The 15,869-nt window shown below is 32.7% G+C and overlaps 1 protein-coding gene across 1 annotated transcript in view; it reads right to left on the bottom strand.

Annotated features, from left to right (window-relative positions):
• Positions 1-14,888, bottom strand: part of LOC143231311 (uncharacterized) — a 44,832-nt gene extending 29,944 nt beyond the window's left edge. The window contains exons 1-5 of the mRNA XM_076465861.1: positions 14,863-14,888; positions 10,620-10,806; positions 10,120-10,212; positions 8,693-8,792; positions 6,892-7,087 (exon numbers count right to left, since the gene is read on the bottom strand). Of these exons, the coding sequence (XP_076321976.1) occupies positions 6,892-7,087; positions 8,693-8,792; positions 10,120-10,212; positions 10,620-10,806; positions 14,863-14,888 (602 nt within the window). The remainder of the gene's footprint in view (positions 1-6,891; positions 7,088-8,692; positions 8,793-10,119; positions 10,213-10,619; positions 10,807-14,862) is intronic.
• Positions 14,889-15,869: the final 981 nt, after the last annotated feature.

The raw sequence follows: 15,869 nt of genomic DNA on the forward strand, positions 1-15,869 counted from the left end.
GTAGGAAGAAGGTAGATGGAACTGAAACTGAGAATACTCCGAACCAAGGAAGTGGCACCTGTATCTCTTCCTACACCTCATCAGCAGAGATTAACATTGATGCCGGGCCTCATAACGATTCTAAACATTTCCTTTCACCAACACAGACCTCTATCCACAATCATTAAATGAATAAATAAATCGAAAATTGGACGTTTCCATTCCCTCGAAAACGATCAAAAGACGTAAATAAAAACATGAGAAAAATTAAAGATGGCGAACTGAATGTGCACAACTCGAATTCTAGTAGCAGTAGTATATCCAGCATGACAAGAATTGTGGGTAATAATTCTAAGTTTTAAAACACTTGTCACTTTGTTGACATTATGTAACTAAACAATGTTAATCATATCAGTAGCACTCAGTTTGAAAACGCCAGTCACTTTCTCAATGTTATGAAACAAAACAGTGTCGGTTATGGCTAAACGTTCTCGGTTTGAAAATTATAGTCACTTTCTAGATGTTATCCAACAAAATTTTGTCAATCTCTCGAATAAAGAAGATGGAGGCTTCAAGAAAGAAAAGTTGAAAATAGTTTATATTTGATTTGAAGGTTACAAAACCTATATAAAAAAGTGAATTTTTTGAATGGCACTCAATCATATGCCTAGACTTAGGTTCTGTATTAAGCAAAACAACTTCCAATTTTGTTAAAACATATTTCATATATATCAACCGTTTGTCTACCCTTTTAACATTATTCACACAATATTTTTTATCTGTAAATCAAACATTTTAGGAGACATATATGTCCATTGAATACACGGGTATTTTACGTGTAAGCACTTTCGTTTATATGAATTATGATTCTAAGTAATTGGTGAAGCAGAGGTATGCTTACTGACTTACAAAGCAGAAATCCGAGGTACGATTTCCTCGGGTGCAAATAGCCCATTGTGTAGCTTTGCACCAGGAAACACAACAAAGTCCATTTGAGTAATGTTCAGAAAGTATTCATTACTTAACATACTCCACACAGAACATATACTATCTGAAATAATCGAAAAGGAAAAAAAAATATAATACAAACACTAAATTAAACTACATAGAGCAAACATCAATGCAATTTACACTGAGCAGACGCTTTTGCAACCCACGTACAGTGCAAACACCTGACATGACCCGCACATGTAAACACTAATATAATCTATAGAGAGCAAAACACTACCAACACAGAACAAATACTAACAGTACTCATCATGAACAAAATACTAACACAATCCATCCATAGAAAACACATTTAATAACATTCAGTGAAAAGAAAGACAGCGTACTTTAACAACATAAACACGGAGAAAATGTTACGAAATGTATACAATATATTTCAAATAACCAGAAATTTGAATCTAAAAGTTTTTTGTTTTTGAATTTCGCACAAAGCTACATGAAAGCTATCTGCGCTAGCCGACCCTAATTATGCAGTGCAACTCTAGAGAAAAGGCAGCTGGTCATCACTACCAACCGCCAACTTTTGGGCTACTCTTCTACCAACGAATAGTGGGTTTGACTGTCACATTACAACATCCTCACGGGTTTAAGATCAAGCATTTTTGGTGTGACTGGGATTCGAACCTACGAACCTTAGATTGGGAGTCGAGCACCTAAATCACCTGACCGAACAAACATTGTAAAGCATAGTTCAACATAAAACCACCAATAACGAAATTTTAGCATACAATATTGCTCTCACAGTCTAGTCATTATGTTACATTCTCAACAAAAAATAACTATAACCCATTTTAAACATAAAAGTCATGGAGTTTACGATTTCATCTTGAAAATCAGATGATAAATGATGCTGTAAGAGCGAGACATATTCCTAGGAGGAGGCTTCGTGAACGATGGAAATTTGTTGTTCTGCTCAATGTCTCCGCAATTATCGTTCACCTTTCTGTTCATAGGTTGGAATATGGAAGTAATACCACGAAGTCTTGACTAAAGAAGAGTGACCTATGACGTACATATTCCAATAATGCCAGTTACTAATTGTGAGATGTGCGGTACCGAATATGTTCGGTAATCATATGGCTTAATACTCTGAATCAATAAATAAAAAGTTACGACAATTAAAGTATATTACCTTTGATAATAATAGTGCACAATAAAAGATTTATTGTAGTCAACACACTGTAATAATTTCAATGTCATTGACTATAAATTTTGGCAACTACTTGTAGAGTACTTTTGGCACCCCAAATCTGATGCCACTCTTTCTCTCTCTCTCTTTACCATGGCTTCACAAGTGTTCCTCTAACAGCATGAACAGTACTTTGAAAAAGTAAAAGCTACAAACAAGATGATTTCAAGTATTGAATAGTTCAGTATATTATCCATTTGTTTTAAATTGTTTTTACACATATAAATCTGTCAAAAAATTAGTTTTTCTACAATTTTCTACAAAACATATTACTTATTCACATCTATATAGTTTTAGATAAATTTTATTGTTTTTATCATCATCAGTCATACATGGTAAAAATGGTGCTGTGAATAAGCTTACGTATGAAGTAAAAAATGTTAGCTATGTGTATCACAACCTAATTTAATTTGTGTCACGTTAATAGAAGCCGTGACATGTTTCTTCGTTATATACATATTTATCACAACTCACATGACGATATGTGCTATTAATCAAATGTGTTTGTATGGAAGTATCTCGCCCTCCTTTTGCTTGTTCCTGAAGTAAGGAGATGATGAGTACAAGAACAATGTAACCTAATACCCTTTATTCAAAAGTCAATACCCTTGATATATGGGTAGATATCATATTAATACAATAATGTAACCTATCGATTAGTCTTTATAACACCCATTACTACTTTACGCTAGAGAGACTGTTACTACAGATGGACAGTTTACAGGAGGATTCTGGCATTTAAGTTCTGTATGTGGTTAATTTTAATGTACGCGCATGTTGTTACTATGGTTTCTGTAGGCATCACTAGGTGAATTATGTATATTACAAAAAAGCCCATAGGATTGAGTATAGATTTCAATTTATTGTGCACGTTTTATATTTACGGATTTCTTTCTTTAGATAGTCTTACTTGGTATATTGTGCGTGTCATAAAATGGTGGATACTCTTATTAAGATTCTATGTATACACTGTGTTACTAAGGGTAATTTGATTTCAAATGTTTATATTTAAGTATGACATTCTTCATTTACAAAAGCTGAGAGTCTTCTATTCAATGTACATCTATTATAGGTTTAGTGTAATAAAAGTGTACCTGACGAAACAGTATAGGTTTAACTTAAATGTGTTTTACAAAGGTCTTATTAGCGTATTCTGTGTGTCTTACAGTGGTGTTTCTATACTTCTGTGGAGTTACTACAGATTTAAATTTACGTTTGTATTTTTCAGCTACATGTGCTTCTATGAGAGAATAATGTTACTAACATACTACTGAAACGTTTCTGTCATAACTGTTTTTCATAAATACTGGTATAGAAACCTGATTGTATTTTTATGATCTAAGGTACTGATTATAGTGTTTCCTTCTATATCTAATCATACTTTTTTTCATTTACTGGTGTTTTCACTTCTCTTAGGATGCTTATTTAAGATATTTAGTTTTATAAACTGACTGATAAATTCAATAAAATGTTTAAAACCTTTGTTGAGAACTTATTGGCATTAATTAATAACCCATAGCACTTTTTCGGTTTCTATATGAAGGTCATTTTGCTACAAGTGGATATAATAAATAAATAATTTACTGTTTAATCAATCATTTTACTAATATAGAAACTATTTAAAATAGCATCACTCACCAGGCAGTTGAAGTACTATGAATTAAAATTCATAAAGCTTTCTGGTTTCTTGCTTTCGCTTTCAACAGATACTGAGATAGACATCATGTCTAAACACTTCTTTAAGACCAAGCTCATTCCACAAATGTCAAAATCTATCATTCCCTTGTATCAGTGAAACTGGATAGTGTGTATAGTCTGTGGCTTAGCTCGTGAATCTCTCTTTTAAGTGTTTACATACGTTTTACTTTTCATTCAATGCTATAAAACGAATTGATTTTTCAGATGGACTGCGCCCTCGGGTTACGTCTCTGCTGATAATGGTCTTTCTGAATCTTATTTCAAATCTGTGCTTGAACTCTCGACTAAAGACTCTCTACACCTCCTTAATAACATTATACGAGCAGATAGATGTTGTTGGTAAGGGCTCCTACATGAGTTTTAGGCTTGCCAACATTTTCCTCAATCACCAAGAACACAAATGGGTTGACAATTGCCATTGAAGCTTCAAACCTGTTCTCTAAAGAAGGTATATTGATGATATTTTTCTTATTTTCCACCATCAATTTCGAGGGTGTCTTACTTCATAACACTCCTCTGTACACTTCACTCGCAAAACTGTTTTTCACAAACAATAAATCACTTCTAAAGGTTCTCCCCCAACAGAGAATGCTTTATGTAACACTTCGAAAGAGATGCTCTTGTTACACTAATCCATAAAAGTGCAGATTTTAACAATATATCAATTTCTCATCTCAATGATCAAGGATGGATAATACACTGCCACCAGTTACCTACCATCACGGCCTACACACCTTTATGAGAACAGAAGTTAAACCAATCACTTTCATGTGTCTGTAATAACTGTCCTTGTACAACTGTATTTCACCTATACAGCATTCTTGAATTAAAATCATTAAATCTCCAAAACACTAAGATACATAATCACAAAATTTGTTTCCGACATCTACACAGAGTTTGTAGAATGTTTAAAATCCCAAACTGAAAGCAAAAGTAAAAGCGACAATGTAAGATGGAATAAGGAAATTTTATAGATAGCGATGGTGTTGAATAATCAATAGTCATGCTGATTTATTAGAATCATTTATTTTTATTCTTTACTTTTTTGTAATTTCAGTGATATAACTGCGAAATATGGAGATATTGTTTATATCATTTGAAATATTTTGTGTAGGATTGATATATCTTGGAAAATACCAATTAAACTATTAAAACTTCTATATTTCTTTTTATTTGTAGATATTTGAGTACTTTTAGCACAAACATTATCCGTTATGAAAATAAAATAACTTGGACCAAAAATGGCAATATGATATTTAATTACTTATTCTTTTCTAGAGTTGATTTAATCACCAAATATGAACAGAATAATGTAATTTCAAACAAATTCTCCTTTAATTCTTTCAATTTTATAATGATATTGTACATTATAAAACATATACATACAGTAAAATTTAACAGCCAAATAACATAATTAAATATAAAACAAATAACCCAATTTATACATCATAAATATTTAACGTGCCAATGCTTACAATACATACAAAACAACAACACATAGAATACACAAAAAATAAATATAAACGAGGATGAATATTGGCCTCACATCGCTCGGTTATGGTGTTCACATTTCTTTTCTCGTGATATAAAAGGATGCTGAGTGAAAAATAAAAAAAATATTTGTTTAAAAAAGTACCAATTCTACATGATAAACATGTTGTTAAATCAGTCTCTGTATACAGACAGTACTGTGCAAAAGTGCTACGACAAGATAATATTTTGTCATTATTTCCATTTTACGGATATAATTCTCCCATGCGGTAAGTGATTGTAGATTTCAACACAATGGTAACGCTTCACTGATCCCTCTTGACAACTGAATGAACCAGCGTAAGAATAATCAGTATTCTTTAGAATTCATGCTTGAATGAAATATAGGGATTGAAATAACTGTCATAGAACCACATGCAGTGTCTTAACAGAGAACTTAGCATATAAAACATTTATATACTGAGAAGAATAAATTTAATAGCAACCCACAAATAAATCTTCATAAAAACAGTGTTTAACACCATACATTAAGTTTTGTTGTCATGTCACAGCTCCCAAGGCATGAAGGATTGTTAGGAAATTATAGAACTTGCATAAAAGCTTTATGTGATGCCAGCTGGACTTTCTGACAAATTGCTCTGGAATTGAATTGTTCCCCAATCGCTATTAAGTACACCATATATCTTGACGTCAAGTCAGGTAAATTTTTCAGCAGTAAAATGTGATATTGTATGGGATTGATGGATATTACAAAATAAAAATGATAAATTATGCAGTGGTGTTTGAAGTCGATGTACTCAAACTGTAAAATGAACATGCAAGCACAACAACGAATTCTTCGACTTATTAATATTGCTTTTTGATGTATGTCATTAGGGTAATAGGTTCAAAGCAAAACAAAATAAAATAGTGAAGTAACAGTAATTCACGACATACCTTCAAGAGTTCCGAAGCTGTATATCGTTTCCGTACGTCGACTTGTAAACACTTCTCCAAGAAATCTTGGAATACGAGAGAAATGTTATCTTTTCTTTAATATCAGGTTTCCCATTTTTCGCTATGAGATCAAATAGCTGAAAAGAAATGGGACATCATGACTTTATGTATATCTATATGTGTGATTAATGGGCAAGCCTTGTTCTGTCTTTTCTTATTAGAGTTGCTGGAAGACATTTCAACTAAATTATACAATCATTTGTGTATTCAAGTAAACGAAATCTCACTATTAAGAAGTTGGGTATTGCGAAACAATGATAATTTTTATGAGTAATATTATTACAGAAACATTTCTCTTTAACTAACGCAAGCATTAATTTACCCAAATTCTTAAAAGATCTTGAAATTTATACGAAATACTTTAAATTTATCCAGAAGGAAACTCTTATAGATTTATTCAATCATAATTTTCTACTCTCAACTCATCAAAGTATTTACATACAAAAAGGAAAGTACATTCAAATAAGGAGAAAGTTGAAATTCAATCTAATTTTTCTCCATGGCTGTACGGTCTGGTTGGCAACACTTACCATGAGGGGATCTTCATTACAATAAGGAGGCTCTCCTGTATCATCTCAATAACTGTGATCCCGAAAGACCATATATCGACTTCGCATCCGTATTTTTTGTTTTTAACGATTTCAGGTGCCATCCAGTACGGAGTGCCGGCCGTTGATGTTTTTCTACTTTCTTGTGATGTTATAACGGCACATAATCCAAAGTCAGCTACATGATGAAAAGAACCAAGAATAAAATTTTCATTTGAGTGAAAATGAAAACAAAAATGATTTAGAAAGAATTTCAAGTTAGCCTGACAAAATGAATTTAAAGTATATTAATAATTCTTACAGTTTTGTAGTCAGCATGTTAGGATCAACTTAGATAGTAAAATTTTTAAATTGTTAAAACTACTTTTTTCAGCCAGTTGTATGATATCCTTTTATGAGAGCACGACAACATAAAGATAACATTCTTCGTGCCTATTCTCCTCCTGTCAAATTACCGATGTAACAAAACTATCTTTTCAATAATCAGACACATAATTTATAATGAAATAAAATTCTACTATCATTTGTTAAAGATAAATTGACAACAGAAATATTCAAACAGTTAACTGTAATTTTGATTTGTGTTGTTTCTATTGCAAATTTTGATAGAAAAATAGAAACAATTAATCATCCAAATAAATCTTGTCAACGAACAAAATATTGCTACAAATCTGTTCTTTTTATTCGTGTTTCGCACTTATTTTCAGAACAAAAATTCTTACTCAAATGTGTTTCGAAGACGCTTGTATTAAAAAAAAATGTAACGTCCAATAAATTATTTTATAATTTCCAAATATCTTAGGTAAATAGTCATAAAAACAATATAAAAGTAAAATTATTTTCTTCTTTAAATTCTATTTATTTAAACACCTCCAAGTAATATATGGCAATTTATTTCAGTAAAGGAGGCTAGAAAATTACTTGGCACATGACTGTGTCATTGCAAGTAAACATACGTAAAACCAGGCTTACTTGTCAAATTATATACACATTTATTAAAGAGTAATACATAGCTATGCTATGTAGTTGATATTGTACTGAATGTATTGTACATTAATATTGTACTGAACATGAGAACTGGAAACACTAATTCTTATACGTGAATATTTTTTATTTCTGAGTAAACATGATTTCCATGTAACGTATCAACATCTTCATAATATATGTGTTTCTGTTCACGTAGGAATGAAAGTAATGACTTTAATAACAAAATCATTGCACAAGCACTGAATGCTGGCACAATATTGAAAACCAACTGATTTCAAAATTCTAATAAAACAAGCTAAGTGAAGATGGTGTGTTTTTATTTTACATTATTCTCAGTTTGTCCATTGTGATTCAATACCAGTGGCGTGTCGAAAACATCATTTCAAATCTATCTTTTGTCTCCTACATGTCAGAGCCAAAAAAGATTTTGTTCAATAAGATAGCTTATCAGTTTGGCTGGATGGTGAGAGACAAAAGTTTCTATGAAAATATCTATACAAATGGTATAAAACTTATTAAATATTGCAATTTAAATGCTGTAAATTACTAAAATATTGTACAAGCTCAAAATTATTGTAAAACAAGATAGCTGCAGGTGTATTTCCTTTTACATATTCAACTAATTTCTACATTTTGGCTACAAATTAGATGTGTATAAAAGATAATCCTGAAGGGTTTTAGACACCCTGATTTTCAGTAACATTGGACAAATTATTAGGAATCTGTAAAAGAAAACACCTGCAGTCAACTTTTTTTTCTAATAACCAAACCTGATATTATATGTCTTAAAGTTTACCTAGTTTTATGCTCCAGTCCATACCAACTAATATATTTTGACTTTTGATGTCCCTGTGTATTACACTGTTAACGTGAAGATATTCTATTCCCTGAAGAACCTACATGAGATGTAAATTTATTTCAAAGATAAATACTTTTAAATATCACTATAATTTTAATTCAGTGTGTTTGTTGTTTTCAATAGTTCAAATATATATAATTTATAAATAGCAGAAATACCAAGCTTAGATTGGGTTGATATATCAGTTGTTTTACCATCTGCTGCCAAGATGAAAAAGTTATTACTGCCACTGGAACACCTAACATTAAACTGGCTACGAGAAAAGCGTGGCCTTTTAGGTTGAGACCAACCACCTTCAGTAATTGCCCCTGGGCAATTTTAAACTCGCATCATTTCCGAGTTAAGGTGTTTTCTGTTATATCACCGACAATAAAAACCTTCTTTAATCAGTGAAGATTCTAAATTGAAAAATATCAACAAATAGTTTCCAGTTTTGTTATGTAGATGTTTCATTTCATGTATTTTCAGTACACAGAATGACAGCGATATTAAAACATACTTCTGTAACTTAGTGACATGACATGGAAGCCATTGTTAAAAAGGACTGTTAGTAAATCCCATCGGCTTTACTATACATTCAGTGTCGTTTTATAAATGAAAGTATTCAGCTGTACTCAGGTTATCACATTGTTATATTCCAAGTGACAGACGTTAACTAACCATGTATCATGGCACATGGTCACTCCTCGTTAGAAACGCATTGGTCATACATGACTGTCATTTCTGGTTGCATGGAATGGAAACAAACTCATAATAAAATGGCATGGTCCTCAAGAATGGCTCAATCCATCCATCTCTACTGTACTGTACTATTATGGTGAAAATTTAGAAACCATTTTAGCATAAAAAATAATTCTTGCCTTGACTTCTCTATATATTAAAATTTGTTATATAGGGAATAACTTCTTTTCGATGCAGATATCTTGATAGTTTCCTTCTTTAAAAAGATCCATATATACACCTGCTCACATGTGTTTGTCTCTCTGTGATTTCTTTTGTGATGCAACAAACCGCTCGTGTTATTTGTGGTTTTTGTTACTTTGCCTCCTAAAATAGATGCACAGGTACGTGGAAAAGTAACACTCAGGTGCGTACACTCAGGAGCATCTTGGTACATGTGCAAAATATTTGGTTTTTGGGTTCATTCTTCTTCAAGCTATGACTTTAACATACACGCATAGACACATGCTTTTATTATTATTATATATAAGCAATGTTATTAATATAGTAATGCTTGCAAAACAGACATGGGAAACTAACTGCAATAATTTTTGAACAGACCTTTAAATAAACTGTAATCATTAGACATCTGTTAGCAAACAAAATTACAAAAATCTCTATTCATAACAGTCAATATAACATACTTCTTTACAAATTGCTGATATATCATGTTCAGATAAACGGGTTTTGGTCAGGACATTATCCAAAGAGCCGATTCCCAAATATTCCATGATTACCTAAATAAACACAATTTAAAATTTCACTTACATTTTATTCTTTAGTAAAATCTCTCATAAACAATGAGACATAATATTTGTTCCTAACTTAAGATTCTGTCAGTAATCATATATGTAAAACAAATACCAATACCAAAATAATTTTTCACGAGGTAAAAATTAAAGTAACTCTAGAAGAGTTAGATTTTTCATCTAGAATATTGTCTTCCAATCATGTATTATTTAAAACAAGATTTCTAAAAAGCAAACCTGTAAGAATAATGTGGGTAACTATTCACAAACCAATACTGTTGCTCGAAATTGACTTACTATGTTTAATAACGATTAGTACCTAAACGTGCACTCTATGGAATGTAAACTTGAAAATACAAGAGAATTCACTAATATGTAACACTAAGAATACTTGCCCAGAGTTCATCTCCTATGAGGTAGCTGTCTAGGTAGCTGATTACGTTAGGATGTTTTATTTCACGGAGGACTAATAGTTCTGTAATTACATCTTCTTTGTATAATTGCTGCGATAAATATATCTTCTTTACAGCAACTGTCCACCCTGTTTCTCTATCTTTCGCTTTATATACAGCTGCTGAAGCACTGAAATAATAAAAGAAGTATCAATAGAATATGTAATATACTGGTATGTAAAAACATAACTAAATTCTAGTGATAAAATTATTGTGCTTTGAGAAAACAAACACAATGGATTAACATATGTTTCTAATCTTTGTAAAATTGTAAAATGAATGCTTATTTCATTATACAGAAATTAGAATATCATGCATAGTTAAATGTTTCTTACTACATGAAGAATACTATAAAGTATGGATAAAACATAAATAGTAATTTATACTGACACAAGTAAGCACCACTCTATCAAGTAACATTGATAACTTTTGAAAATGTGTTCTGCTGTTACAATCGAGATGTACTCGTAGTGTGACGAGTTTTGAAACATTTCAACTACGCCTACATGCACGAATGGTCCGGCATGGCCAAGCGCGTAAAGAGTGCGACTCGTAATCTGAGGGTCGCAGGTTCGCATCCCGGTCGCGCCAAATATGCTCGCCCTTCCAACCGTGGGGCGTTATAATGTGATGGTCAATCCCACTATTCGTTGGTAAAAGAGTTGGCAGTGGGTGGTGATGACTAGCTGCCCACCCTCTTGTCTTACACTGCTAAATTAGGGATGGCTAGCACAGATAGCGTTCGAGTATCTTTGTGCGAAATTCAGAAACAAAAATGAATGAATTAATCCATTGAAAACAACTTATTATTTTAAAAAATATAATATTAACGACACTACTGATTATTTTGCTTTATAAATCTTCTAAATTTCTGTTTGTATGTTTCCTTTTGAATTTCGCGCAAAGCTACACGAGGGTTATCTGCCATAATTTAATTGTATAAAACTAGAGGGAAGGCAGCTAGTCATTATAGGTCATCGCCAAGTCTTGGGTTACTCTTTTACGATTGAATACTTCAATTGATTGACACATCATTACATCCCTACAGTTGAAAGGGCGAGCATGTTTGGTGCGACGGAACTTCGAACCCGCGACCTTCAAATGACGAGTCGAGCGCCTTAACTACCTCACTATGCTAAGCCTATTTGTGACTGAACAAACGTACTTTAAAAATTCGCAGGGCAATGATGTATTTCTATACTGTTATTTTGTTCTTCATAATTTGCCAAATACTCCTTTTAAATCAAAATACACAGTTATTTAGTTTCGAATGTTTAACACTTTCTGAACTATGCAAAGAGAAATACACCAATTGAATCAAAAGCTCTATTTCAGTTAGTGAGGGAGAAATATTACAAACAGAGAACTGTTTCCAAAGGCAAACGAGAGGGAATGAACACTACATACGAACGTCATGTAAGCAATTAAACATTGAGAATTAGCACATACAGGACATAGAAGGTGAGAAATGGAAGGAAGGTTAATCAGAGTTACACTCCCTAGCCACCGTAGTTTCTGGGCGGAAATAATGATTCAGATAAATGAGAAGATATGTAAGATGATAAAAGTATGTGAAATAGTCCTGGCTAAAATGTCAGCCCACCAATGACCACAGGCTGAGATGAAAAGGAAATAAATCTATAGGAAATGGTCTAACAAAGTTCACATGAAAAGTGTAAAGCAGTAAGGCAATGAAGGACCCCATTAACATTTTCAGTCCAGAAGATCAACATGTCACAGAAGACAATGAATCTGGAAGAAAGTTATCAATGCAGAAATATTGATAAAATGGAACGTGTTGAACAAGGCATCTGATAATTGTTAACCGAAGAAACAGAAAATGTTTAATCAATAGTCTAGTAAGAGCCTGAACAACGCAAGGAGCATTGAACCGCTAAGATGACCCTTTACTGATCCAGAGATGAATGGCAGAAAACATTCCAACAAAGGAAAGGAAACAGAGGTAGTTACATAATTAATATAAACACAGATGAATAGGCCAGTAAGGAGCAATCAGAAGAACTTGACATTGAATGGTATGGACCGAATGAAATCGTCCAATGAAAAAGTTGAATGGGACAATCAACATACAGATATTTATTGACCAATCCCTGACTTAAAGTGGTGATTGTCAGAGCAAAAGGATGAATAACCAAAGACCGAAACAGAAGTAATTTGTGGTCGAAGGATGTAGTAAAGCAACAGACGTAAAAGTAACCCACTGAAGACAAATCCACTGGAAGATAAGATGACTGAGAGATCTACTAACTGTGAAGTGCTCACATAGGAGCCTGATTAAAGGAACTTGTAGCAGCGAATCTCAAAACATCTAGCTTCACATTTCAGTACCAAGTATATAACAGTTACTTCGACCATGTTTGAAAATTCAAACTTAGTTTCCCATTGTATGGAGGAAAGAGAGAGTAAAAAAAATTCATGTGAAATTTACAAAATTATCAGCTTTATATCACATCCTCAATCAGTTGGAAAGTTTTTAGAAAATCTAGTGAATGTACAACAAAAATTAAACAAAATACCAACATGCGTTGAGTGGTATTGTTAAATAATTAGTGCTATTATCAAAACATAACATTTTATCTCTATTATTTTCCTATTAACTACAAATTTAACTTTAAATCCCGAAATCGTTCTTTTGCAACTTTTCACAAAATGTTAAGTATTTATTCTTTGGACTCAATTTTCCGAACAACTGACATAAAGAATTTGAAACCAAAAACTCAAGTACTAATAAAAGTACCTACCATATTCAAGCCACCACACTTTTCTATAATTTTAAATGCAGAAAAAGCTCCTTGTGTACATATTACATTTAAACTTACCCTTGTCCAATTTTTTTTATAAAAGTATATCTTTCGATGGGATTGCCCACAGAAGTCATACTTTTTAGTTCCTGCATAACTTCTTCTTCTGTCACTCTATTGTTCTTTGAGAAAATATAAAACAAGAATTACTACACCACACAAATACGCGTTTGCCAACAAATATTATTCATAATGTAATGATTGTTGTGTAGAACATTCGACTTTACACTATTTAAGTTATGAAGGAAGTTAAATCTCTTACTTAGACCAAGAATCAATCCCACATTATTTTTATTATAAATAACATCTCTTGGATTGTTTTTGGTGTTGGTGAAAGGTTTGTTTGTTTGTTGTTGTTTTTTTCAATTTCGCACAGAGCGACTCGAGGGTTATCAGTGATGGCCGACCCTAATTTAGAACTGTAAGACTAGAGGTAAGGCTGATTGTCATCACCACCCACCGTCAACTCTTGGGCTACTCTTATACCAAGGAATAGTGGGATTGACCGTCACATTATAACGCACCCACGGCTGAAAGGTCGAGCATGTTTGGCGCTACGGGGATGCAAACCCGCGATCCTCAGAATACCCGTCCCACGCCTTAACACACTTGGCCATGTAGGGCCGTTGGTAAAACGTAAGTTTACTCTATCACTCTAAAAAAAGATTGTCTACAATAATCGATATATAATTTCACACATAATTAATGTAATTAGGTAAAAAAAGTGTTTTTTTTGTTTTTTATATAGTGTTGTTTAACTGACGAAGGGATTCTAAAAAAAAAAAAACTACATTAGACGATTTAAGTTTAAATCTCACCAATAATTCACGAAGGAGTATATGACATGAACAAAGAGCTATCGCAACTGTAAATATTTCATAGTAAAATAAAAGGTTGCTTAGACCAAGTAAATATGTCTTTCCTTCCGGGCAACCGTCACTACATCTTTTATAATCAGGATATCTGACAACAGAAAGCAGATTGAAAGTTGTTAAGTAACCAGATCTGTAATTTTCGTAACATGGTGAATAAATCATTAGTTTCAAAAAACGTATTGACAATACAGATACACCTTATTGTAGAAATCCGTAGAACCAACAACTGCGATTACGCATATGTAAGTACACAACAACTGTGAAAATTAACACAAAAGATCAACTTCGTTAATTACAAATTACACATTATGTTTAAAGATGCAGTTAACTAATGAAAGATTCAATCTATTAAAGACACGCAGTATCATCTTTGTTGCTTTAATCCACATATTTTTAACAGTAAAATACTTCTGACATCAGATAATTACGTCAATTTTTTTATTATTTTTAAAGTATAAAAAACAGATTTTATTAAATCTCATAACTTACCCAAAATCAGGGTATTCTTTATTCATAACAGCGATGACCGCTGCTTTAAATCTCCAGCTGGCATTATTTGTTTCATAAGATATTTTAAGCATGTAAGATATAAATACAATGTTGGAAGTGAGTGTTGCCGTTATGAATGACAACACTGCCGACTGAAGAAATCTGAAGACATTGTGTTTGGAATACCCTGATCCACTTAATTTGAGATACATTAAGACAAGCACTGTCGCCATGCAGCAAAGAAAGAGTAGATACATCTTGTCAAGTGGAAGAAAGTTATCTGTCCACCGTGAATAGATAAAAATAAAACGGCTAATATCCAGAAGGTAATTACATACCGCAGCAACAACCAATGTTACAATTAACAATAAAATACTGTTCTTCTCAAGAAAATTACAAGGAAATCTTTTAAAGAGAGAAAACATTTCTCCGAACGTTATTTTCCAGCGTTTTCATTCATTTTAGTATTTAGATTAGATACCTGTTCTTGTTTCTACGGCTTTACGCTTAGCAACGTGACGTTTCAACAATATCGGATAGTTAATTGTTGTGGTGGGAAAAACGCACTACGTTTGCTTTAGTTTGTTTCGAATTTTGCGCAAAGCTACTTGAGATCTATCTGCGCTAGCCGTCCCTAATTTAGTAGTGTAAGACCAGAGGGAAGGCAGCTAGTCATCACCACCCACCGCCAACTCTTGGGCTACTCTTTAATCAAGGAAGAGTCGGATTGACCGTCACATCATAACGCCCCAATGGCTGAAAGGACGGGCATGTTTTGTGCGACCGGGATTCGAACCTGCGACCCTCGAATTACAAGTCGAACGCCTTAACACGCTTCGCCATGCTGGGCACAAACACATTATGTTTGGAAAAGTTTGTGAAAGCCGACTTTTACATTTCAGATAAATAAAAGTAGCACTTTTTTTAAATCAATGTTTCGCTTTTGCGAATTCATTAGAATTAATGTACACATTTATTTGTTATTAGAAATTTAGTTGAATTATAAA

This window comes from Tachypleus tridentatus, chromosome 11 (genome assembly GCF_004210375.1).
Source record: "Tachypleus tridentatus isolate NWPU-2018 chromosome 11, ASM421037v1, whole genome shotgun sequence".
NCBI lineage: Eukaryota > Metazoa > Arthropoda > Merostomata > Xiphosura > Limulidae > Tachypleus > Tachypleus tridentatus.